This window comes from Microcaecilia unicolor, chromosome 7, assembly GCF_901765095.1.
Source record: "Microcaecilia unicolor chromosome 7, aMicUni1.1, whole genome shotgun sequence".
In the NCBI taxonomy this organism is placed as follows: domain Eukaryota; kingdom Metazoa; phylum Chordata; class Amphibia; order Gymnophiona; family Siphonopidae; genus Microcaecilia; species Microcaecilia unicolor.
Genome location: NC_044037.1, coordinates 207,901,285 through 207,925,246, shown reverse-complemented (window position 1 = coordinate 207,925,246; position 23,962 = coordinate 207,901,285). Strand labels below are relative to the sequence as shown.

General features: G+C 43.4%; 1 protein-coding gene across 1 annotated transcript in view; it reads left to right on the top strand.

The window, feature by feature from the left end:
• The window catches only part of COL3A1 (collagen type III alpha 1 chain), a 175,763-nt gene that overhangs the window by 57,893 nt on the left and 93,908 nt on the right, over positions 1–23,962 (top strand). Inside the window, exons 4-10 of the mRNA XM_030210643.1 lie at positions 1,326–1,433; positions 5,540–5,587; positions 8,324–8,386; positions 8,847–8,900; positions 12,503–12,556; positions 14,811–14,864; positions 19,328–19,381. Coding sequence (XP_030066503.1) covers positions 1,326–1,433; positions 5,540–5,587; positions 8,324–8,386; positions 8,847–8,900; positions 12,503–12,556; positions 14,811–14,864; positions 19,328–19,381 — 435 coding nt within the window. The remainder of the gene's footprint in view (positions 1–1,325; positions 1,434–5,539; positions 5,588–8,323; positions 8,387–8,846; positions 8,901–12,502; positions 12,557–14,810; positions 14,865–19,327; positions 19,382–23,962) is intronic.

Sequence of the window (23,962 nt, the reverse complement as noted above, 5' to 3'; positions counted from 1 at the left end):
AAGAAGGACAGATTGAGCCAGTCTGGGTTTTACTTCCATTGCTTTCAATGGAAGCAAAACCCGGACTGGATCAATGTGTCCCCCTTTTTCTGGAGCCATATGGTAACCCTTCTCGTAGTGGTCTGAGAATTGCTAATGTTGTCACTTGCAATTAAAACAAAAAAAGTAGTTCTCTTAAAGCAGTGGTTCCCAAATCTATCCTGGGGGACTATAAGCTGGTTGGGTTTTTAAGATATCCATAATAAATATGCATGATAGAGATTTGCTTATAATGGAGACGGAAGGCATGAAAATCTCTCTCATGAACATTGGATTGGCCGCAGTCATGGACAGGATGCTGGGCTCGATGGACCCTTGGTCTTTTCCCAGTGTGGCATTACTTATGTACTTATGTTCATTGCAGATATCCTGAAAACTACATTGGATGTAGTCCCCAGGAAAGGTTTGAGAACCACTGCCTTGAAGAACCAGGTTCCCACTTTTAGTTACTTATGGAAAACCAACTTGAAATTTAAATTTGTAATTGTTAGTTTGGGCAGACCAAAAAAATTGGATATTTGCTCTGCCAATTGAACTGTAGTCGGTAATTCTTCCTCTTCCCCTCTTTGGAAGTATAAGTTCTTCTTTGCCTGTTCATATAAATGTGTTTTGTGTCTGTGTCACAGGTTGATGGTTGTGGCACAGGTCTGTCATGCCACTTTACGGTGCAGCCTCACTGGATAGCAGTGACACTGGGCTGGAGGGCCTCAGTTCTGCTTCCAGGGAGCAAGCAGATGATTCAGACCAACAGGGGGCCTAATTCTTGCAACCCAAGGGAGAGCAGGAGTCAATATCCCTGGATAGCAGCTGAGATTTTACAGGGTGCTAGAGAAATATGTCCACCTTCTTCTCAGGTGATATCATCGGTGAGAAAGGGGGAAGGGAGCCATGCCACCAAATCAGCTAAGACAAAATACACAAAAGGTTCTATCAAAAACTGGGAAACAGAGGTCCTATGGGCTGATATAGCCGGTTATGTGCTAGGCACTACCTGTCAATATTCAACGGAGATAACTGGTTATCTTTAGCAGAAGATTGCCAGTTAGGCACCGATATGATATTTAACCAGTCAGCGGCCATGTCTGGCTGGTTAAATACCTTTGAATATTGGGTGGGTTACTAAATAGCACAGGAACGGTGTCACATTTTTGTATATAGCCTCTTAGGAGATTTGATTCATACTCTAGTTCACATTTTATTGTAGGAGATGACATAATAGACTCAGGTTTAATGTATCAGTAATTTATCAAAATCTAAGCATTTATGAGTTGGTGTTATATTTTCAGGGTGTACCTGGCACACCTGGAATTCCCGGTCGAAATGGTGACCCTGGCATGCCTGGTTCTCCTGGTTCTCCTGGAGTATGCTTGTCATGTCCGACTGGGGGACAAGGGGTATGTTGGATTTTGTTTGGTTTCTCCAGTCAGTTGAAAGAAGAGCTTCCTAGACAATGTAACAGTTTGTCAAGATATTTTGATACACTATATAACAATTTGAGAAACATTTTCTATTTTCCACAATATCATGCTGAGAGAAAGGAGAAGGGAGGGCATGAAGCTAAGGGACCGTTTTACTAAGCTGCGGTAAATGGGGCTCTGCACTAGCAGTGGTGTCCATTTTTGCCGCAAGCTAGGCCCTTTTTACAGCAGTGGGTAAAAAGGACGAAAAAAGAAATGGCCATGGGGTAAGATTATACTTACTGCATGGCCATGCAAGGGGGGGAGGGGGGAAGAAGCACTTACCGCCACCTACTGAGGTGGAAGTAAGGGCTCCTGTACTAACTCAGTAGTAAATAGCCAGCGCATAGTGCTGCCCGATTACCTGGGTAAATCCCCACGGAAATATTTTTAAATATTTCCATTGGTGCCAGAAATGCCATGAGGTGGGGTGGAACTACCACTGGCATCCGCGTTGGGCTGGCAGTAGTTCCAGACCAGATTGCCATGTTGTAAGCCAGCAGTGGACTTACCACTGCTTTGTAAAAGGGCCACTAAAGCAGCTAAGGTGGAGCAATTTCATAATCTGGCACCATTTACACTTGTCAAAGGATCCATTGATTGCCAGGTGCCTCTGTGCACTAGGCATTATTCTATAAGGTAGAGCTTAAGTGTCACAGTGCGTAACTGCAAGTGGGATGTGAACATGGGTGGAACATGGATGGGCCACAAGCATGTGTCCCAGTTACATGCATACTTTATAGAATACTATAAATTATGCACATCACTTGGCACATCCGGAGCATCAACTTATGTCTGCCATTGACATGGTGTAAGAGGACACACCGAAACCTAGTAGCACCAATACCAACTTACAAAGAATTTTAGTGCCAAAGTACTGTTATAGTATTGGTGTTAAGTGCACAGCATTGAGGTGCCTGGGCTGAGGTGCACGTCTGTAGAATTGCCCTGAATATGTACAAAAGGTTCTAATCAAAAAGTGCTGTAGGAGGCAGTACTAATAAACAGAGATTAAATGGGCTGTGGACCTCTTCCCAAACAATCTCTGATCTGCATGCATGCAGCGCATCAGCTTCTGGCACAGATACTTCAAGCAACAATTAGATGGGGCCCAAGGAAGTTCTTTCACAATCCATGTGGCTAAGGGATGACAATGGATACGTTTTTGAAATGACCGAAAGGAAATCAAATTTTCCACCCTTTGGAAAACAGACACTGCTCAGGTGCAGAAAGGCTATAACAGTGATTCTGAAGCCTGTCCTGGGGGACCACAAGCCAATTGGATTTTCAGGATATCCTTAATGAGTATGCATGAGAGAGATTTGCATATATGGAGGTGACAATCATGCAACTCTGCCTCATGTATATTCATTTGGAATATTCTGAAAACTCAACTGGCTGGTGGTCTCTGAGGACAGGTTTGAGAAAGACTGGTCTATAACACACTTTAGTAAATATATGGACAATGATTAAACAATTGTCTCCTCCCCTCACCATTTATATGTCAATTAAATAATTTACTCTTTATGGTCAGAGTACATGTTGTAGCTGTTGTGTAGGTGCTAAGTAAACATGTCACATTATTTGTGCATTTGTTTCATACCGTACTAGATGGCATAATAGAATCAAACATTTTATGGTTTTATACTTGAACTAGTGGAACCCAGCCCGTTTCCTCAACAATGAAATGGGCCCTAGAAAGGCACATAAAAACGCACACATAAATTCCAATTAATGCCAATTAGCACAAGTAATTGATTGCTAGGGCCCAATTATCAGTGCTAATTGGCTTGATATTCAGGGCTCCTTTTACTAAGCAGTAACGGAAGTACTGCAGCAGCCTGGTGGTACTTCCCACCCCTACTGCACTGTCATTTCTGGTGCTACAAAAATTTATTTATTTTTGTAGCACCAGACTGGACCCGGCAGTAATCGGGCACTGCCGCACACTGAGCTGACACCCCCACTCTTGAAGGCTCCTTGTGCTTTTTATTGTCAGTAACTATTGGGAGCATGCCCAGATGTCTTTTCATGTGGGGTAACTACAGTGTAGTAGTGTCCATGCCTTTTATCTACCCATTAGAGTGGAGGAGTGGCCTAATGGTTAGTGCAGCAGGGCTGGGGACCTAGGTTTGATTCCCAATGTTGCCTAATGGTTCAATTCCCTCTGCAGCTCTGTCTGACCCTTGGCAAGTCACTTAGGGGCCCTTTTACTAAGTTGTGTAGGTGCCTACGTGTGCCCAACACGCGCCAATTCTGAACTTCCGCCCAGCTTCCGGGCAGTAATTTCATTTTCTACACATGCCAATTTTCATTTTGCAGCATGTCAATTTCTGGCCAAAAAAGGTCTTTTTTATAGGTCCACTGAAAAATGGACTTGCGCATGTCCAATACGCCAGTGCAGGACACTTTTTGGCGCACTTTAATAAAAGGACCACAGCCCTCCATTTCCCCAGGTACATTATACTACTTAGATTGAGAGCCCATTAAGGATAATGCAAGTACCTGTACAACTATATGTAAACCACCTCAACTTGTGCTCAAAAGAGGTTGTATATCAAATTAATAAAAAAAGATAATGATTATCCAGCCATAGCCTGCCCCATTCCCACCCCTAACACAGCAAGCAAATAATGCTTGAATTAGCACATGCCATCATACTGCTGCAGTAACAGTTACCATGATCATGTGGTAACAATACACACTGCTTAATGCACTTCAATAAAAGAGCCCTTATGTCATTTAAGTGTTGCAGAACACATTACAACATATTAAGTGCATCATGCCCTGATGTGTAAAATGCCATTGAGGGGCATAATCGAACGGGGCTGGCCATCTATATGGGCAGCCATCTCTAAGCCTGGCCCCTTAAAGCGGCATACCGACCATATTATCGAAACAAGATGGCTGGCCATCTTTCATTGCAATAATACGGTCGGGGCCGGCCAAATCTCAACATTTGTGCCAGTCTTAGAGATGGCCGCCATTGGTTTCCAGCGAAAATGGAAACTAATGGCGGCCATCTCAAACCTGGCCAAATCCAATGCATTTGGTCGTGGAAGGAGCCAGCATTTGTAGTGTACTGGTCCCCCTCATATGCCAGAACACCAACCGAGCACCCTAGGGGGCACTGCAGTGGACTTCAGAAAAAGCTCCCAGGTACATAGCTCTCTTACCTTGTGTACTGAGCCCCTCAACCCCCCCCCCCAAAACCCACTACCCACAAATGTGCACCACTACCATAGCCCTTATGGGTGAAGGGGGGCACCTAGATGTGGGTACAGTGGGTTTGTAGTGGGTTTTGGAGGGCACCCATTATACCACCACAAGTGTAACAGGTAGGGGTGGGGGGGCGATGGGCCTAGGTCCGTCTGCCTGAAGTGCACTGCAGTACCCACTAAAAACTGCTCCAGGGACCTGCATAGTACTGCGATGGAACTGGGTATGACATTTGAGTTTGGCATAGAGGCTGGCACAAAAATATTTTTTTTTTTGGGTGGGAGGGGGTTGGTGACCACTGAGGGAGTAAGGGGAGGTCATCCCCTCCGGTGGTCATCTGGTCAGTTGGAGCACTTTTTTGAAGCTTGGTCCTAAAAATAAATGGACCAATTAAAGCCGGCCAAGTACTCATCAGAGCCGGCCTTCTTTTTTCCATTATCGGCTGAAGCCGGCCATCTCGTAGCCATGCCCCTGTCCCGCCTTCAGTACCCTGCCAACATGCCCCCTTTAACTTTGGCCGGCCCTGCGACAGAAAGCAGTTGAAGCCGGCCAAAATCTGCTTTCGATTATACCGATTTGGCCGACCGTAGGAGAAGGCTGACCATCTCCCGATTTGTGTCGGAAGATGGCCGGCCTTCTCCTTCGAAAATAAGCAGGATAGTTACTTATAATGAGAAACAATTCATTTAATCCCTGCAGCATTTTTGTCAACTAACCCATTATTTATGTATTCAAATTAACATATTTCTGTCTGAAAATGTGTCCTGTGTTTTGAGATCTGCTCATGTTGATAAACATTTTTTTTCTTTTGATTCCTGTTGCAGAGTTTCTCTCCACAGTTTGATGTCAAGTCTGGAGTAGTAGATCAAATGGTAGGTGGTGACATGATGTCTGTAAGATTTAACATGTATTTCTCTCACTTTTATAGCACTTTGATTTGATTGAATTTGACTATAATTATTTGTAATTTCTCTACAAATAATATCATATGTGAGGTGCTACTGTACATAACCATATCACCTCTAGATTATATTTTCAATTGTTTAGCTCATTCAGATTATGTTATTATTATAAAATAGCATTAGATGTATCCTAGACATAAACCCTAAAAGGTAAAGTTAATATTTAACACCTTCCCTTTCCCCCAAGATCCATTTGCATGATGTGGAAGATTTAATATTCTCATTTTTTTTCTTTTCTTTTCCTTTTTTTAACTCAGTGACTATAGATCCATCTTCTTACTCCAGTGAAACAAATGTCTTTTCATACACATTTTCAAATGCCATCTTTTCTATAAAGCACTGGAGATTTCCAGTTTTATGTTTTGGTAATTGAGGGGTATCAGATAGCTTTAGGTAGACTTAAAGATCTGGAACGTCTACTTATTATAATAATTCTGACCCTTCTGTAGTTGCAGTTGTCATAAAGTAGGATTATAGCAGCTACATGAACAGGAGCTACAATGGAAATTAAACAATTAGGACAAGACAGAAATATATACATGTACTATCCAACCTTTATCGTTTCAAAAGCAGCAAAGGCACAGAACACAATTCCTGGTTTACAACAGCTTCAAATTGTTTCCTTGATATATCTAACAGTTTGCATTTGGTAAATTTCTTTTCTACAATTTGAAACCTGCATTGAGGATACAGTTTGCAATTATTAAACATTGAACTGAACAAGTAACTACTGGATTCACAATGTATCCTTACACCACATGCATGTCATAATTTTTTTCTCTGTATATTGAGCTTGCAAGGTCTTTTCATCATATTATCAAATGAATGGAAAAGCTATATTCTGGGGGCAAAACTGTCCATATTGATGCAATGTTCATACACGGGGGGGGGGGGGGGGGATTCATCAAAGTGTGGTAAAAGTCTCTAAAAGAGTGAATACATTTTCCAAATGTCTGCAGGTATTTCTTTATCCATGCCACTCTAGTCCTGTGCTTTCCTTTTGATTTCTTATAGGCATGCAATGTAATCAATTCTCTTTCCCTTGGGTTAGTTTCTCTTCATCCCTGCCATCACCATTAGTTGTATGTTGACCCTAATTACAGCTCTTCCCATCCAAACTAAACTTTGCAGATGAATATTTTTTGGCATTTTGGAAAATATTCCTAATCAAAGCTTCAACTCTATATTTTATCTTGCACTTTCATCTTTTATTTAAAAAATAAAAACAGATTTTGTTCACTAGCAGTGATTGCTCAAAGCACCAATTTCATGTCCTTTTATTGTGAACTAGCAACAGTGAAGAGGTCTGAGTGATGCCTATTCTCTCTGTAGCAAATCAAGATCCAAAGAGTATAGTGAAGCTGTTAACCACCATACTACAGAGTTTAGAGGGAGAGTTCACACTCAGATATTCATATCAAATTCTACTTATTCTTTGCTGCATCAGTCAGTTTGAAAATGCTTAAAAGAAGAAGTCAGTCTAGTGAAGGGGTTCTCGACCCAGTCCATGGGACACAGCTAGTCAGTTGTTTTTTGGATACCATAGAAAGAGTGGACTAACAAGGCTAACATACACCTCTCTACTTTGGATACCATAATAACTATGCGTGAGATAGATTATTTATACGTTGGAAGTAATGAAGACAAATTTATCTCATGCATAGTCCTTGTGGATATCCTGAAAACCTGACTGGTTGGGTGTATCCTGAGGACTGGGTTGAGAACACTGATCTAGGGGTGGTGATTCTCAATAAGCCAACAGGTCTACGGTAAAACAAATCCACCAAAACAGTAGGAATTCAGAAGAAGGACTTGCCACAACAATCTGAATGGCTGTTTTGAGGATTAAGCAAAAAAAAAAAAAAAAAAAAACAGCACAAAGGGCCTTTAAAAACAGAAGGGAACACAGTTCTTTCATTAAAATATCCTTTAATCATAAACTTTGATTGGAGAAAGATTAAATAATCCTCAAAGGGAAATTATCGGTATAAGTGCTTTCTCTACTAAACGCTCTGAAGAGGTTTAGTGGATAATGCCGAACCTGTATCACCAAATAGGAAGCAGAAGCCTCATTTGAGAGAGAAACTATGCTTCATTTTTACTTTTGGTTGGTCTTCCCCTACTTTTTTTTCTTCAGTATTATTTTATAGGGGACTTTTTCTTCTTTTAGGTATTTGCTCTCAGATGGTGTAATTGCAGGCATCTAAATGTTAAGTGCACCAATACCTGGTTACACTAATATTCTATAAACAAACCTAAGCACCTAGGTTCTGCTGTCGAACAGGATCCTACCATGTGTATGCGGGGTGCCTAAATGAAGGTGCCTAGTTATAGAATTGCCTCCATAGAGTGAAGCTCTCTCCTATTACAAGATCAAGAAAGGAGAAGGATTCAAATATTTAATATATTTAACAGACTTGAGACCGGCAAAGCTGTTGTAACCCATGAATGTGAGTTAAAACATGATTTTTCTTGGTAGGCACATTCGATTAAGATTAGTGTTGAGCTTCTGGTAGTCCAAGCTATCTCCTAGGCTACACTAACAACAGCATTTCAATAGAGATGTATATCTACTTTTTAGTGTACCTGCTCAATGAATTATAATTTATTATTTTAATATGCTTATTTTAAATCCTTCAATTTTAGGGTCTTCCTGGAGCACCAGGTCCTCCTGGTCCATCTGGTCAACCTGGTCATCCAGGTCCACCTGTAAGTTTATATAATTTTAACTAAATATGCCATATTTCATTATTTTTCACCAGTATATACAGTAACTACTACAAAGTGAAACAAGTATCACTTATAGTCAGCTGTAGCACTCAGATGACTATCTGGACAAGTTACGTTTGTAGCAAAATAACTGTCATAACTTGTCCAGATAGTTATCTGGCTTCCAGAGATGAATGTCACCAGTACCCAGACAACATTCTTCCATACACCTGTTATGTGTAAAATATTGTGAATTCACAATTACATGTTTAAAGATTTTGTTGTACATTTTGTGTATTCTGTTATGTTTTTTGTGTCTTTTATTGTGTATGTTCCTGATGTACCCCACCTAGGACTAATAGATAGTGCAGTTTTAAATACATACAGACATACTAAACTGTTTAAACTGATGCAAATATTGTGCTTCTAAACATGCATATTGTGATGTTCTGTACATTAGGGTTCTCATGGATACCAAGGTGCCACTGGCGAACCTGGACAAGCTGGCCCCACTGTGAGTACCAGCTTATAAATACTAAAGGACCTATTTACTAATTTGCACTTAGGTTTTGCACCTAACATGTATTAACAACCAAAGATAAGACCCATTAGTGCAAAATCTCTGCAGTGATTGTTGGAGGTGTTTCCAGCACTATGTGAAAAGGCAGCCATTCATTAACAATGGTCATGTTACCTGTAAGATATAGCTGTTGCTTATTCCCCACGCATCCTAAACTTCCTAATTGGAATTTCCATATGAGGTATGTAACATGGCAGTTAATGGGCATTGTTAGTGCAGGCTAAAAGTAATGTTAACATCTAATGCAGTTAATACCTAGTTCCCCAAATGATCAATGACAAACACACTTCAAAACATTGCTACTATACTATGACATACTGTAGCCTTCATTGATGAGTATGCATTGGAAATGCATTCCTTCAGAATAGAAAAAAGTAATGGCAAATGTAAAATAGACTAAAATAAAAAGTATAATTTAAGGCACAATCCCCCTAACTCTATAAAACTCACCAAAATTTGTGTGTGCAAATTTGGGCACATGCCCAACTTGCACATGCAATTTAATTGAATAATGAGCTAATTAGCACCAATAATTGTCTTTTTGTCAAGCAACTATGGGCACTAATTAGATTTAATTGGAATTTATGCATATAAATGAGGGTGCAGATTCCGCACCTAAATTTTACATGCAAGTAAAAAAAGGAGACCCAGAAATGGGAGTATCATGGGCAGAACATGGGTGTTCCTAGCATTTATGTGCATTGTTATAGAATAAGGAGACGCACACCTAATTTACGTGTGTACATTTGCACCGTGTTTCAATTGGTGCAAATGGCCATGCCTAAAGTTAGGCATGATTCATGGGCATAAGCACTACTCTAACTTTAAGCAAGGCTTATAGAATAGTTCTTTTTTTAACGTGATTTTTTTGGCACCATATGTAGAATCTAGTCCAGTAAGTACAATTTAAAGTGAATACAACATTTACTACTACTACTTAACATTTCTAGAGCGCTACTAGGGTTACACAGCGCTGTACAGTTTAACAAAGAAGTACAGTCCCTGCTCAAAGGAGCTTACAATCTAAAGGACAAAATGTCAAGTTGGGGCGGTCTAGATTTACTGAATAGAGGTATAATGGTTAGGTGCCGAAGGCGACATTGAAGAGGTGGGCTTTGAGCAAGGATTTGAAGATGAGCAGGGAGGGGGCCTGGCATATGGGCTCAGGGAATTTATTCCAGGTGTGGGGTGAGGCGAGGCAGAAAGGGCGGAGCCTGGAGTTGGCGGTGGTGGAGAAGGGTACTGAAAGGAGGGATTTGTCTTGAGAGCGGAGGTTACGGGTAGGAACGTACAGGGAGATGAGGGTAGAGAGGTAGGGAGGGGCTGCAGATCGAGTGCATTTGTAGGTTAGTAGGAGAAGCTTGAACTGTATGCGGTACCTGATCGGAAGCCAGTGAAGTGACTTGAGGAGAGGGGTGATATGAGTATATTGGTTCAGGCAGAAGATAAGACGTGCAGCAGAGTTCTGAACGGACTGAAGGGGGGATAGATGGCTAAGTTGGAGGCCAGTGAGGAGTAGGTTGCATTTAGGGGTATGTTTACTAAGGTGAATTAGCGTTTTTAACATGCCTGTAAATTTATGGCGCATTAAATGCTAACGCACCCATACATTTCTATGGATGCATGTTTAATGCATGTAAATCATTTATGTGCATTAAAAACACTAACGGGACCATAGCACCTTAGTAAACATAGGCGTTAGAAACTTTTTTCACAATGTATTATATTTTCTGATGTAGATACAAGGATCATACATTTCTGCAGAGGATGTTAGTTTGAGAGGAGCTCTCTAAATTAGCAATGCAACTGTAGCCACTGGAAATACATAGAAAGCAGGGGAAAACAGATGGGTCAGTTTTCAGCAGGTGGCAGTCAACATTTCTTTAAGTGCTGATCATCAGCATATTCAGTGCCAGGTTATATGCAGACACTGGCACTCAATATCTGGGTCTTTGGTGTGCCCGGCAGTTATGCAGGTACAGATGACATTCAGTGCCATACCTGCATAGTTAAATGACCAAATTTAAGACTGCCTTTATGTAGTCCAACTTACCTAGTTAGCTATTCAGGCCCTGACACTGAATATTTCCAGTGCCCTCCTAACTCCTGGCTCTGCCTTGACTCTGCCCTGGGCCATCCGTGAACTTAACAAACAGTGCCGCAGCAGCCAGAGCTTAAGCGATGCTCAATATTTGCTCTCAAGCCCTGTTAGTGTGATTTAAACAGGCAGCAGCCTCTCCTGCTCTATTAAACTATGCTGAATTTTGAGCTTGGAAAAATCTAAGAGAATTTTTTATGGACTTGGGAGCACTATAGATACCTCCATTAGAGGAAACAAAGACTAAACCCCCCTCCCCCCCATTTACAAAGCCAGCTGCTGGTTCACTAATGCCGACACAGCCTATTCACTTTGAATGGTTATGTCGGCATTGCCGTGCGGCAGCTGCTAGCGCAGATTTGTAAACAGGGGGGGTTATTTAGATATAGCAAAAGCTATTTCCAGGAAGGAAAGTAGAGAGGTGTGGTAGCCATGTTAGTCCACTTTTAAAGGTAATCAATAGAAATAAAACAAAATAAAACATGGAAAAGAAAATAAGATGATACCTTTTTTATTGGACATAACTTAATACATTTCTTGATTAGCTTTTGAAGGTTGCCCTTCTTCGCCAGATCGGAAATAAGCATATGTTGGTAGATGACAATATATATGAGCGAAACATCAAAGCATTTCAGTGACAGTCTATATGCATGGAGACAGGAGATGAGTGAAAACATCAAAGCATTTCAGTAGCAGTCTAACAGGATGGGGGTGGGTAGGTCAGAGTCAGGGAGACAGGAGAGCACTGCAATTTACAAAGCAATACAATTTTATGTTTTGTAATGGGCTAGAAAACCCAGATCTTTGTTAAGTCCCGTCTGGTGGGTGTCAAAATATTTAATCATTTTGACTTCAAAGGTCAAAATATTTAATCATTTTGACTTCAAAGGATGGAAAGCAAAGCAGAAGGCCTGCTTGTAGGTAACTAAATCAGCTGTGAACTGGGCGTACCTCCTGCACAGCCACCTGACTGATAAAGGTCTGGATGTGCTACAAAGAGTATTCTTCTGGCAACTAGTGGACGATCCCACGTGAGGGAAACCTATATACTGACATTCATCTAATGGGAAGGGGTCCAATAATCATCCTACCATATGATTCAGTTTTACACTTTGGCCTGAAATTGGCCATAGTAGGACCGCAAAAATATTCAGTGAAAATAAATATTAAAATAAAAAACTATATTGGCCAAGTACAATTTTGCCAACATGACAGATCCTTGTCAAATACTGTATTAACTTAGTACAATGTAACAGCATATGGCAAGATTCTGTCAAATATTTGTGGTCTGAATTGGCCACTGTTGGGAGCAGGATACTGGGCTAGATGGACCATTGGTCTGACCCAGTGTTGCTGTTCATATGTTATGTTCTTATATTATTTTAAGATGCCAAAAATCCTACAAGATATTACATATAGCTTTTTTCCCCCCTTTCAGGGACCTCCAGGTCCAGCAGGAGCATTAGGCCCAATTGGACCAGCTGGAAAAGATGTAAGTATGTTACACCAATGAGAAACTGTGGGAGGAAAGGAACAATTGAGATGTGCTATTAAATATTAACAACTAAACTTGAGTGTTAAAACAAAGCCTAGTGTGATTTATGGATGCAGCATGTCTTTCCATTGCTTTAGTATCAATATTGATGAGGCAGCAAAATGTGCAGAATGGTGCTTTAGGCCCAAAGTTAGGAAGGCAGTGATAATTATAGGGGTTTGAGGTTCAAAAATATTTGTTTTGTTTAGTTTCCTGTGTCATTTATGGAGCTGTTTTTGTTTTGTTTGGGATTTTAAAACAATATTTTAGGAATAATATCATTAATAGTAGATACTCTTTTTGGAAAGCGTGTGCTCTCTTCTGAATGAGTGTGAACTATTGGGAAAGAGGGTGTACTCTTTCAGAAGAGTGTGCAGTATTTACAAGACAGGAAAGAAACTAAAATTTCAGTTTTTTCCTGACGTTTTATGGGGAAAAAGCATTATAAATTTACAGTTGGAAGCATGTTCTCCCTTTCAGATGTGTGATATTGCGACAGCTGAAGTCCTTGTTTCAGAAATATCTTAATATTATGTTATCAGTAGTGAGCACACTTTCTTGTCCTGAGACGCAATGCTTCCCTGGATAGTTGAGTCCCTTTATTCACAAGGAGGAACCTATTCTGTGACCTAGTATCTCCTCAAGTTAGTAGTAATCAGAAGTCCTAAACCTTTCATGCCCATAAAGTTTCCATGCCCATAAATGCTCAACTTATTTCAGTTACTAATAAGGAACATGAAAGGGTTTAAAAAATAGATCAGACCCTGCAGTAAAGTCTGCACAAGGAAGAAGGCCATAGACATGGGGATACTTGAAGACAGGTTCTGTGTAGTACGTTAGGAGTATTAAATAAATCCGCTGTGTCCTGTATAGCGAGTTGATGACAATAAGACCTTGCCACTGACTGTAAAGCAACACCTCCTCTTCCAATTTTGTAGTTATAGGTGTTCTCACCTAGGTGGAGGAGTGGCCTAGTGGTTAGAGTGGTGGACTGAGGAACTGAGTTCAATTCCCACTTCAGGCGCAGGCAGCTCCTTGTGACTCTGGGCAAGTCACTTAACCCTCCATTGCCCCAGGTACAAATAAGTACCTGTATACAATATGTAAGCCACATTGACCCTGCCATGAGTGGGAAAGCATGGGGTACAAAAATAAAAAAAATAGGAGAATGCTGTTGGTCCAGGTATAACAGCCATTTAAGTTATCCTGAGTTATGATTTTATTTCACCTCAGATTGTGAATTGTACTATATAATCTTGTAGTTAATGTAGCTTCAGCTTACTTTTTAAGCTACTTACCCTATATGCAGTAATTGGTTGGTGTTGGTTGAGGAGGATGGTGTGGGAAGAAAAAAAAACAATTGACTTTACTAGAGCTGCCCATGTTATGAATTTATGTAGCACAGTGCTTCTCAATCTTGCATGGGAGGCACACCTAGCAAATTAGGGGGTCCTTTTACTAAGGTGCGCTGAAAGATGGCCTGCGGTAGTGTAGGCACAGGTTTTCGGCGTGTGCAGATCCATTTTTCAGCATGCCTGCAAAAAAAATGCCTTTTTAAATTTTTTGCCAAAAATGGACATGTGACAAAATAAAAATTGCCATGCATCCATTTTGGGTCTGAGACCTTACCGCCAGCCATTGACTTAGTGGTAAGGTCTCTCACATTAAGCATGCGGTAATCGCCTATGCGCGTCAACAGAGTTACCGATTTTCGCCATGCATCAGAAAATAAAATATATTTTCTGGTGCGCATAAAGAATGAAATTACCGCACGGGCCACGCGGTAACTGGGCAGTAGCTCTGAACTGGCATGTGTTGGGTGCACGTAGGCACCTACATGGCTTAGTAAAAGTACCTCTAGGTTTTCAGGATTACCACAATGAATGTGCATGAGACAGTTGCATACAATTGGTCTTTAATATCTGCTGTTCTTATTCAAGCATATTCATTATGGTAATTGCAGAAAACCCGATTGGCCAGCTCTATATCTAGGAAAAGCACTGATCTATATCAACGTGATCACGGAAGGTTTCTTTTGTTGAAAAGATTTGCAAGAATTAATTATCTATATGATATAGCCTGTTTAGATTTTCAGGACCCTTTAGAAGGTAAAAGTCAAGAGATAAAAAACATGGGCCTACAATATAGCTTGCCTTTCTCTGCTATGTGTATAATAATATTGACTAGTGAAATACTGACTTTTATGAAACAGGGTGAATCTGGAAGACCTGGACGACCTGGTGAGCGTGGATTACCTGGTACACCGGTAAGTCATTTTAAATAAAGATTCAAACAGTGCATTCACGCATTGAGTATCTGAGTTAGTGCGGATAAAGTTAGGACAAACTTGTTGCTATCCTAACTTTATCTGCATACTTAGATGGCTAAAGGCTCTGTTTATGAAGGTGCGCTAGTGTTTTTAGTGCAAGCAGAAAGTCAGTGCACACTAACTGTATAGGCATCCATAGGAATGGACATTTATACCAGGATTTATTTGGCGTAAATGGTCGCCCTTAAGATTTAATCACGAGAATGGGCATTACAAGTATTCTATAAACCACGCCTAACTTTAGGCAAGGTTTATATAATAGCACTAAGCATGGTTTATTTAGGTGCTGATTTTTTTTGCACCATATATAGAATTTGGTCCTAACTGGCTAAGTAGCAGTTCTGCCTAAACTCCATGTCTAACCTAGCCAGTTGGGGGAAAACCAGTAAGCAGAGATGCTCAGTGGCACCTACTCAGTTAAGTTTCACTGAATATTGGTGGCCAACCACCTCAGCAGGATTTAACCAGGCAGGATATTGAATATTGCCCCATTGCTGTTAACTTTATAAACAGCATTGTTTAGCAAAATATAGCTCTATCCAGCTAGCTAGCTAGCTATCAAGATAGATAGATAGATAGATAGATAGATAGATTTTGCTAAACAACGCTGTATATATATCTATATATATATAGATATATATACTAGTAAAAAAGGCCCGTTTCCGAAACAAATGAAACGGGCGCTAGCAAGGTTTTCCTCGTCGGAGTGTATGTTTCAGAAAGAGTGTGTGTGAGAGATGGAGCGTGTGTGTCAGAGAGAGAATGTGAGAGAGAGACAGAGTGTGTGTGTGTTTGTGTGTGAGAGAGAGTGTGTGATAGACAGAGAGGGGCATAATCGAACGGAAACGCCTATCTCCATGGGCGTTTATCTCTGAGAATGGGTCCGTGAAGGGGCGGGCCGAACCGTATTTTCGAAAAAATGGACGTTTTTGAGCTGGGCGTTTGTTTTTTTTAGCGATAATGGAAACTAAAAACGCCCAGCTCAAAAACGTCCTAATCCGAGCTATTTGGTCGTGGGAAGGGCCAGGATTCGTAGTACACTCGCTCCCCTGATATGCCAGGACACCAACTGGGCACCCTAGGTCAGTGCGGTGGACTTCAGAAAAAGCTCCCACATGAATAGCTCCCTTACCACGGGTGCTTGAGCTCCCAACCCCCCTCCCCCAAAACCCACTACCCACAAATGTACAACACTACCATAGCTCTTAGGGGTGAAGGGGGCACCTACATGTGGGTACAGTGGGTTTTGGAGGCCTCCCATTTACCAGCACAAGTGTTGCAGGTGGGGGGGGATGGGCCTGGGTCCACCTGCCTGAAGTGCACTGCAGTACCCACTAAAAGTGCTCCAGGGACCTGCATACATGCAGGCCTCTAGGACTGGTTGCTGCTATATAACATTGGCACACCAGTTGACACCTGAAGACTAATCTCTCCGAAAACGTCCTTTATTGGAATAACTGCCTTTACTCACAGTTAACTGCAGATCAGAGGTTGTGCCCCACTAGCAACGAGTCTCCCTGGTACTGAGGTGAGCAATAGGTCAGAGCTGGCAGAATGCTGTACAATGCCCTCTTTCAGCCACATTCAAGGTAAGAACTAAGTTCTGTAACGTGGCTAACACAGGAAAGGGAACTAAAACTGGCTTACAAAAATGGCCACTACCGCATGGACTACAACAGGAAACACAACAGGGCACACTCTGACTCAGTAGGCAGGGGGAAAAGCACCATGGGAGAAGAGCCTACCAACTACCAATATCGTGAGACTGTAACACAAGCTAATGAAATCACGGAGCCCAATACCCTACACCCACCACAATGCAATGCTGATGTGACCCTGTACTGCACCTGAGAGCCACATCTGACCCAGGGAAAGGCTGTGACAGGATCGAACACATTCTGCTGTCATGGAGGTGGGTACGGCATTTGAGGCTGGCATAGAGGCTGGAAAAAAAGTTTTTAAAGTGGGTTTTTTTTGGTGGGAGGGGGTTAGTGACCACTGGGGGAGTCTGGAGAGGTCATCCCCGATTCCCTCCAGTGGTCATCTGGGCAGTTGGAGCACTTTTTTGGGACTTGTTCGTGAAAAAAAAGGGTCCAAAAAAAGTGACCCAAAATCGCGGTAAAAAAGCCTTTTTTTCGATTATCAGCTAAAGACGCCCATCTCTCCTCGGCTGATAACCACGCCCCAGTTCCGCCTCCACCACGCCTCCGACACGCCCCCGTCAACTTTATTCATTTCTGCGACAAAGTGCAGTTGGAAACGCCCAAATCGACTTTCGATTATACCGATTTGGGCGCCTTTGCGAGACAAACGTCTATCTCCCGATTTAGGTCGCACTATAGGCATTTTTCTCTTTCGAAAATAAGCTGGAGAGTGTCTGTGTGTGTGAGACTGTGTGTGAAAGAGAGGGACAAAGAGATAGAGAGTGTGTGTGTGACAGAGACTGTGTCAGAGAGAGTGTATGTGAGAGACAGAGAGTGAGTGAGTGAGTGTGTGGTCTGAGGAACCACCTCACCCCCTCCCTCTCCCCTGCCCCCCTGCAGCCACCCATGTGTAGCGACCCTCCTCTCGTCTGCCCCCCCTGTAGACACCCATGTCCATCAACCCTCCTCTCCCCCTGCTGCATCCCTCCTGTCTCCCCTGCCCCGCCTGCAGCCACCCATGTGGTCTCAGGACCCCCTCCCCACCAATCCTCTTCTCCCCCTGCAGGCACGCATTTGCAGCGTCCCTCTTTTCTCCCTCCTGCAGCCACCCATGTCCAGCGACCCTCCTCCCTCCCTGCCCCCCCCTGCAGCCACCCATGTCCAGCAACCCTCCTGTCCCCCTGCAGCTACCCATGTCCAGCGACCCTCCTCTCCCCTGCAGCCACCCATGTCCAATGACCCTCCTCTCCTATCCCCCGTCCCCCCTGCAGCCACCCATGTCCAGCAACCCTCCTCTCCCCCTGCCCCCCTGCAGTGTCCCTCCTGTGTCCCCTGTCCCCCCTGCAGCCACCCATGTGGTCTCAGGACCCCCTCCACATCTCCCTCTTCCCTGCCCCCCCTGCAGCCACCCATGTGCAGCTACCTTCCCCTCCCCCTGCCCCCTTCCAGCCACCCATGTCCAGCGACACTCCCCTCCCCTCTCGGCGCATCACCCAAGGCCCTCTGTAACGGTGCATCACCAAGCCCCTCCCCCCTTGGCGCATCACCCGACCCCGTCCCCCCGGCACATCACCAAGCCCCTCCCCCCACCCACATCAACCCCCTCACCACCGCAACCACCAATACTAACGGTGTCCGGCGCTGCTGCTTCTCCTCCATAAAACGCACCTCTGTAGACAGCCATCTCACATTGGCTGACGTCTCTGCAGCCGCTCCTCCTCTCCCCTCTACGTCACTGCCCCTGGAGGAAGACCCCAGAGGAGCACAGCGATGTCAGAGGGGAGAGGAGGAGCGGCTGTAGAGACGTCAGCCAATCTGAGATGGCTGTCTACGGAGGTGCGTTTTAGTTTTAAAAACTTTGTATTGTTTTCTTCTTTTGATACCGGCTGTTGCTGCTCAACAGGAGAAGCAGCAGTGCCGGACATCGTTAGTATTGGCAGCTGCGGGTGGCGATGGGGTTGATGTGGGGGGGGGGTAGGAGCTTGTTGATGCGCTGGGGGGAAGGGGGTTGGATGATGCACCGAGGGGGGTAGGAGCTTGGTGAGGCGCCGTTGGGGAGGGGCTAGGTTGATGCGCCGGGGGGGGGGCACTTAGAGGGGTTTCATAGGCAGGGGGAGGAGTAGGGAAACACGCTCTGTGTGTTTCCCTACTCCTCCCCCTGCTTGGCTCACGGATTGGCAGGGGAGGGGCTTGGGTGATGTGCCATACAGGAGCAGTGAGCACGAATGCTTCAAGGTTTTTGTCCACGCTGCCAGCCTCAGAAAGTTGGAGGTGCGTTTTATTATATAGGATATATATATATATATATATAAACAGTAAATTGAGTACATGAACACATTTCTGGGGTCAATATTGCAAATTATGCTTGCAGTCACTATCAAATATTGATCATATACATTTGGTGTGCAGGTAAAGTTTGGCTATATAAATCACTGTGAGGCCAAAATGTATCCATCCAAACTTGAGGGGAATTTGCCGTGATCTAATAGCGGTGCTTAAATTTTATACAGAGAGTGGTGATATTCAGCCACTCTCCTTTTAACTGATGTATTCAAGTCTGAACACAAGAAAAGAGACTAACTCTACAAAAGTAAGCTATCTGTGTAAAATTATGGTGGCATTTTTCAGTGTTCTGGCTTGAATACATATATGTGCCAAAATCCTGTCTAAAGTTATATGGGTAAATTATCCATGCCATTGAATATTGACTGCATTATGTATTTCTTATGAAGTAATAATTCTGTTCTTCAATTATAGGGTGCTAAAGGTCCCCCTGGTATGGCTGGATTCCCTGGAATTAAAGGTCACAGAGTAAGTATCTCTTTATAAAGTGCAAGTATTTTTGCTTTAGTATTTGTTAAATTTGTTTAACCATTTTTACAATTATTTGCATTTAAGAATGGTTTTCTATTTAAAATGTTTTGTATTGTATATTTCTCTGATATCAGCAATCAAGACCCATAAAAACACATATGTCCTATTTATCAGTGCTCAAATGTAGCCCATGCTCAGAATTTTCAGAAATCTCCTTGGTTTTATAGTGTTGTTTTCAGTTCATTTTACACATTCAGTTTAATACCAAATGTTTAATTCACACTAGAAATTTGTAATGCATGCAAATCAACGTAATACATTTTGATTTAAAGATTAATATGCATTAAATTAATTGTGCATACACTAACTGTCCATTTTATTAAACTACAGTAACATTTTTAGCTACAGTGGCTTACCGTAGAATTTTATCATGTGTAGCTGCATCTTTTAAAGTGGTATCTATTAGGGGCATTCCCATTGTTTTCTGTTGTGTTGACATTCAGATTAACACATGGTATCTGCTCCCGGTTAATGCAGAAGCACTTTGCACTTCCTGTTTAGGACGTGGTAAGTGGCTGGCAGTTAACGCACAGTAAACACAGGGATCTTTTTACTAAGCTTCGGTAAAAAGTGGCTGAAGGCAGTGTGGGCGTGTGTTTTCAGCACGTGGTGGGCCGTTTTTTACCGTTGCTGGGAAAAAAGGCTTTTTTTTCAATGGGGCAGCAAATGGCCATGTGCTAAAAGTAGCCCATGGCTATTTACTGCTTGAGCTCTTACCTCCACCCATTGACCTAGCAGTAAGGGTTCACTCGCTACACGCATGGTACTCATGCAGCACTTGCCAATAAGGCCGCGCTGCTGATTAATGCCAGGAATATCCCCATGGTACAAAATAGAAAAATATTTTCTACCGCAGAAAACAGCGCAAGTCAACTTCGATATTACTGCCAGGTGAGCTTGAGAATTGGGCGGTAATATCGATTTGGCATGTGCTACACACGCGGTAGCCCTACTGCCACTTTGTAAAAGATCTCCACAGTGCGATTTCTGCCAATCAGTGTCAACATCCACTCCCCACCCATGCTATGCTCCTGACACAAAATATGCTTAATGAGTGGTTTTGCAACAGCAATCAGGAAGAACTCCTACATTGACCAAACCAAACAAACAAGAGTAGAGGCTGACCAAAAGATGAATCCAACAGGAAAGAGTGCTTGAAAGACACTTTATTTATTTATTTATTGCATTTGTATCCCACATTTTCCCACCTCTTTGCAGGCTCAATGTGGCCTACAATGTGTCGTTATTAGTAGATTAGGAGAAACAGTTAGTGTTACATGGAAAGTAGCATGATCGAAAATTAAACAAGTTAATATAAGTAGAAAATATTACTGATAATAGGTAGGTGGAGATGTCATAGAAAATAGCGTAATCAAAATGCAGATAAGTAGATATAAGCAACAACATTGTTGATAATAGGTAAGGTTGCGATGTATTACATTTCTAGTTGCTGCTCTTATTGGTATGCCTTGTTAAATTATTTATTTATTTATTTGCTGCTTGAACAAAGGACCTGACACGGTCTGTGTTTTGGCGTCACAAAATGCCTACCTCAGGGGTCACAATGGTGATCACAGGATATGCTGAACAGCCAAAGTTGCCAAAGGGTTATGCCTGTTTTTCCAGCTTCTTCCCTCGAGTGTATGCCTTTGGGCAAGTTTTTTTGTCTGTTCAGTATATCCTGTGAACACCATTGTGACTCCTGAGGCAGATGTTTTGTGATGCCGAAACACATGTCTGGTCCTTTTGTCCAAGCAGCAAATAAAGCATCTTTCAAGCACTGTTTCCTGAGTTGGATTTGTCTTTTGGTCAGCCTCTACTCTTGTTTGTTTAATGTGTGGTTTTACCACGTGTTAACTGTAAAAATGCTACAAAGTCCCTTAACACAGCATTAATCCCCAGGTCAAATCTGAGCATGGACTAGAGATCCATGTGCAAAGTAATTAGTTAATGAGCCATTAACAATCAAGTATTGGTGTTAATTGGTATGAATTTGGATTTAAATGTGGGATTTGCCTACACACTATTCTATAACACTGCACACCCAAAAAGGGTGTGACCATGGAAGGGGCATAGGTGGGTCAGGGACATTCCACAAATGTTGGCACGGTGCTATAAAATACCAGGGTTACTTGCGCACCAGGATTTATACCAGATTTCAGCAGGCTTAAGTCCTTGTGCCCAAAGTGGGCTGTGGGAATCTAGTCTATATAGGGCACTCAGCTTGGAGCACACTTTATAGAGTAGCTTTTTGCGCAGATTTTTCCCAGCACCTAAATTTGAGCACCATTTACTGAATCTGGCCCACAGTGCTTACCGTGGTTTAGTAGAAGGGCCCCTAAATTCTTTAAACTGCGCAAACGTACTGAATTTATGTCACAATAGTGCACATTTCTACAGTGTTCTAAGCAGTAGCATAGCTATATGGGGCCATGGGGGACTGGGCCCCCATAGATTTGGCCCTGAACCCCCCTGCCGATGACTCTCTTGATCCCCCTCCCGCCGCTAACCCTCCCCCGCCGCCATCGTCCGCTACCTTTGCTGGTGGGGGACCCCAACCCCCGCCAACCAAGGTCCTCTTCTTCTGGTGCAAGGCTTCGTTCTGTTTCTGTGAGTCTGACTTGCAGGGCGTGCAGTACATGCAGGACGTCAGACTCACAGAAACAGAACGAAGCCTTGCGCTAGAAGAAGAGGACCTCGGCTGACGGGGGTTGGGATCCCCCGTCATCAAAGGTAGGTGATAGTGGGGGAGGGTTGACGGTGGGAGGGGGGTCGAGAGGGTTGTCGGAGGGGGGTCAAATTTGTTGGTGGCGGCGGTGGGGGGGGGGGATGGCGGTGCCGGGGGAGGGTTGGCGGCACCAGGGGTGGATAAAATGTGGCCCCTTACCTCTGGCTCTGGACCCCCCTCCCGCCGAAGTCTAGCTACGTCCCTGGTTCTAAGTTGAGTAAAGGCAGCAGAGCAGCTTATACCAGTGCAGACTACTGTGGGGATTTATCATTACCTTTTGCTGACTTAGGGATCGTTTTACTAAGCTGTGGTAGGGCTCGGTAGCACACACCAAATCGACCCTACCGCTGGGGTTGAGCGTGTGCCCGACAGTAGTTCCAAAGTTGCCGCATGCGGTTTCCCGTGGTAGAAAGTAATTTTCTATTTTCTACCGCGGGGGGTGTTCCTGACGGTAATCGGCAGTGCAGTCACATTACTGTGTCTGCCTGATTACTGCATGAGTAGCGTGTGAGCCCTTACTGCCTTCTAAATAGGTGATGGTAAGGGCTCAAGGCAATAAATAACCACACACTAATTTTAATATTATTGCACAGCCACTTACAGCCCCATTTTAAAAAAGGTCTATTTCCACCTCGGTAAAAATGGCCCTGCATGTGCCAATTCTGCACGCCCAATCTAGCGCAGTCTACTTTTTACCACAACTTAGTAAAATGGCCTCTTAATGACTTAAGAGTGTCTGTCCTTTCAGGAAATGAGCCAGATTTATCTGACCTTCCACAAACAAATGACAATAAAACTTTCTGAGGAATAGGTGCGTTAAATAAGGAGTTATAATTCATTGTACCCTAGTGATATTTTCTGCAGATTAGTAACTCCTGTGGTAAATATACATTTGATTGCTGCAGCCAGGCACATTCCCTCAGAATCTATATAGCGCACCTAGAGATTGGCACCAAAATCTGCGCGGATTCTATAAAAATGTGCGTAACTCAACAAGCTTAACAAGCTAATGAGCGCTGATAACAGCATCGCTGTTACTGCTGTATATCCTTTTGAAGGTTTAAAAAAAGGGTTTTGGAATAAGGGTGATTCATTAATCATCTATATAAATAATTCCCACCTCCAACGTTCTGAAGCTCACTCTGTGGCAGTGAAGCCCTGAAGCCGTAAAGCCCTGAAGCCCTGTAGTGTTCGTAGGCTCTCAGCACCAGTCATAGACCTGCTCCCCAGCCCCGCCCCACCCACACATAATTTGCACCTCCAACGTTCTGAAGCTGCCTCCGTGCCAGTGAAGCCCTGAAGCCTTGAAGCCTTGAAGCCCTGTAGTATTCATAACCTCTCACCACCACTCATACAGCCGCCCACAGCCCCGCCCCCTGCACAATACGTCACTCAGCCACTCACAACAGCACCCCTCTCACTCCCGCTCCTGCCAATCCACTAGCAGTCAATGAAAGCCGTACTTTGGCGGGAGGGTGGTCCACATCCCGAGGTGAGGGGGCACATTTTAGCCCCCCGCCATTGCCAATCCCCCCCCCCGCCATTGCCGACCCCCTCCCCCGCCGCTGCCACCAACAACAACTTTGCCCCCCCCTTTGATGACCCTCTCGACCCCCCATCCCACCGCCAACCTGCAGTTGCCGACCTTTGCTGGCGGGGGACCCCAACCCCTGCCAGCCGAGGTCATCTTCTTCCTTCAAAAGGCTTCCTCCTTCTGTTTCTGACGTCATGCACGTTGTATGTGCAGGATGTCAGACTCACAGAATGAAGCCTTGCTGAGCTCTGCAAGG